At 49.0% G+C, this 3,334-nt stretch overlaps 1 protein-coding gene across 1 annotated transcript; it reads left to right on the top strand.

Moving 5' to 3' along the window:
* The first annotated feature begins 581 nt into the window (after positions 1 to 581).
* On the top strand, positions 582 to 1,658 carry LOC123082953 (uncharacterized). The gene is made up of 2 exons (XM_044505134.1): positions 582 to 1,223; positions 1,324 to 1,658. The coding sequence occupies exons 1-2, from the start codon at positions 686 to 688 to the stop codon at positions 1,401 to 1,403; spliced, it is 618 nt and encodes a 205-aa protein (XP_044361069.1). The 5' UTR covers positions 582 to 685; the 3' UTR covers positions 1,404 to 1,658.
* The last annotated feature ends 1,676 nt before the right edge of the window (positions 1,659 to 3,334 follow it).

Below are 3,334 nucleotides of genomic sequence, written 5' to 3'. Positions count from 1 at the left end.
CTGGGAGTGCTCTGCTCGCGGGGCATATATAGGCAATTAATTGGTCCCGGTTCAACCGGGACCAAAGGCTTCAGGAGCAAGGCACATTGGTCCCGGTTCGTCCCACCAACCGGGACCAAAAGGTCCAGACGAACCGGGACCAATGGCCCACGTGGCCCGGCCGGCCCCCGGGGCTAACGAACCGGGTCCAATGCCCCCATTGGTCCCAGTTCTGGATTGAACCGGGATTAATGGGCTGACCCAGCCTGGACCATTGCCCCCTTTTCTACTAGTGTAGCAATCCAGTGCCATGATCAATATATAATTGTAACGCGGTTGATTTGTAACTTTCTACTATTAATGAGAAAAGAAGGTCATTAATTTTTTATTCCCTTTTTTTGTATTGTGAAGGCTACAAATATTACCACACTTTTGCATCTTTTATATGCTACTAAGCCCCGCAACAATCGTGCGGGGTGTCATCTAATTCATGTTATACGGTGTGCGCTTAAAAAAAACAAGATAAGAAATCAATTCCAACAGCCATAGGAAACACAATACAGCATCCACCTAGAGTCCTAGACGGACCCCACTAGCAATCCCAATCCAGGATACATATGGCTCCTCTGCCCACGCCACAGCCACCACACGTCCACACGGCCATACGGGACGTGAGAAGCGAAGCAGAGCAGAGCAGGGCAGCGAGATGTGGAGCTCCGACTCCGAGCCCGACTATGCAGCCGGCGGCGCCACCGCATCGTCCTCCACCTGCTCATCCAACCCGTCGACACCACCGCTTCCTTGCCCGCCCCAGCCTCCGCCACGCCGCCACAAGAACATTGCGGGTGTGGCCGCGACGTGCAAGAGGGCGGAGGAGGCCGAGGACGTGTGGCACGGGGCTCGGTGGGAGGCGGTGTGGCCACGGCACCCGAAGCCGGTGGTCGTCGCCGCCGAGGAGACGGGCAGCACCGGCGCCGCGTCGTCACCTTGTGGCGGCGACGGCGTGCGCCGCGCGAGGAGCCTCACCGACGAGGACCTGGAGGAGCTCAAGGGGTGCGCAGATCTTGGCTTCGGCTTCAGCTACGACGGGATCCCGGAGCTGCGCGGCACCCTCCTCGCCCTTGAGCTCTGCTACTCCATGAGCCAGCGGTTCCTCGACCAGCCCCAGGCGCCGCAGGAGCAGGAGACGGCCGCCACGCCGACGACCTCGCCGCCCGTTGCCAACTGGAAGATCTCCAGCCCAGGTGAGAAAAGCAAATCAAACGCCTCCCACCTGCGTGCGCCCTTGCGCTTCGAGTTGTTCTTCATCTTACGTGGTGGTGCCTGGTGGTGGTGGTGTTGCAGGGGATAGCACGGAGGAGGTGAAGGCGCGGCTCAGGTACTGGGCGCAGGCGGTGGCGTGCACCGTCAGGCTCTGCAGCTGAAGGAATGAATGAGCAATCACAAGGTTTCAATCGTCCATTGATGCATTGTCCCGATCCATGGTCCCATTGATGCATTGTCACGGTCGAAGTCGATAGGTGGATCCGCTGATCGAAGCATGTTTCCTATGACATTATGAGAGAAGTCGATAGCTTCTCATCTACTATCTAGGTATAGACTCGTGTGATTCAAAATAACGTACCTTGTTATTGGGAGATTGGATGGATAAATAAAATGGGTAACTATTTTTCTCGTAATCACTGCTTTTTGTTTGCGAAAAGATCAAATCTATAATAAAGACTAGAACAATGCATGTGCGTTGTAACGAGATATAAAAATTCTAGTACGTTAGCTTGTGACCTGACAATAATAATGTGATTGTGTAAATAAATGTCCATCTGCTCGTGAACTACGTTATATCTTGATTAGAACTTTGGTAAGTAAATAAAAGTGAAATTGGTTCAGAAGGTAAGTAAATTGAGGTGATTGATTATCATATACATTGAAGGTTGCACGAAGAGTTGGTGGGAAGAAAAATGAAATGAGGACCTTACGTTTTTTTTTAAAGTAAGTAGAGATTCACCGAAAATACAAAAAACCTCAAACATAATAAAATTACATCAAGGTCCATGAACCACCGAACGACCATTGTCGCCGCCAGAACGAGCCGCTGAATGCGCTGATGTCGTCACCCCAATTCGGGAGCCGGTCTGACCCAGTCGTTGATAGTCGGGAAGTCTTCGTGCACGTGCCCCCTAAGGACCAGCATCCCGGAGCTGCAATCGTCGTCATTGAATCCTTGAATCGATATGAAGAATTTGACACCAAATATCGCCGTTGTGTACGAACGGCGAGAAACCCTAACCTCGTCGCCTCAAGGAGCTGGCAGAAATCTACGCCGAAGCTTCGTCTAATCCATCCCAATGGATGAACTTGGGGAGGATCGAAGCCCGAAATACTGACTCGAGAAGAAGTGTTGCCATCCGTCCAAACACTGTAACTGTAAGAACTAAAGCCCTACCTATCTACTAGCGGGAGACTGGGCATCAGAAATCCCCTTCCCTTCACCGGCCACCGGAGCGGCAGGCGGAGGGGAGACGAATCTGCGGGCTCAGTGGTGAAGATCGAGGGGAGGAAGGCTTTCCCTAGTCGCCTTGCGAAAGGGGAAAGAAAAAAAAATCTTGTAATCACTGCTAATAGATGCTTGCTTCATTTTTTTAGAGCAAATACAATAAACTTATGTATGCATGCTATAGAGTTAAAATATTTTTTCTGACATGAAGGGGAGAGAAGAGAAGAGAGAAGAGGAGCCGCCTATTGAATAAGAGCCACACTATTAGGAAAAGGCCTACTAGTGGCGCACCACATAGGAGTGCGCCATTGGTAGCAATTTTTAAAAAAAATCAGATTTTTTTTAATTCTTTCTTAATCCCAGGTCACTATGGCTTAATCTCAGATCAATATGCTTGATCTCAGGTCAAATCACACTCTGTGGCCAAACTTTCCGGAAGGTCACCTATCCTCACACTACTCCAGCCCGAACACGCTTAACGTCGCAGTTCTATCGAACCCCAGCACCACCACACTTCAGAGGCACTTGTTGATATATCTATCATATCAATCCTATTAAACCTTGTTGATGTCTAGGACTTTGTTCATGTTCATGAGTATGATAAAATTTTGGAAAAATATTTCAAACTTCCCGGTCATATTACGTATCATATTTTGAAAAAAAAATCCAACTTTTTTTCATTTTTTTTCCTGTTACTAGTGGCGCTCCTAGCAAACGGTGTGCCACTAGTAAGTTTGAAATTTTTTCCATTTTTTCCCTCTAGATCTTAAAAGCCCCGTAATTTTTTTCTGTTAGGTTTTTGGGAATTTTGAAAATGTTTAACGGGGTTCCCCCATTTAAATTCGGATGTAACATTTCGAG

The sequence above is a fragment of the Triticum aestivum genome, chromosome 4A, assembly GCF_018294505.1.
Source record: "Triticum aestivum cultivar Chinese Spring chromosome 4A, IWGSC CS RefSeq v2.1, whole genome shotgun sequence".
Lineage (NCBI taxonomy): Eukaryota > Viridiplantae > Streptophyta > Magnoliopsida > Poales > Poaceae > Triticum > Triticum aestivum.
This window is presented reverse-complemented; position numbering and strand designations above follow the sequence as displayed.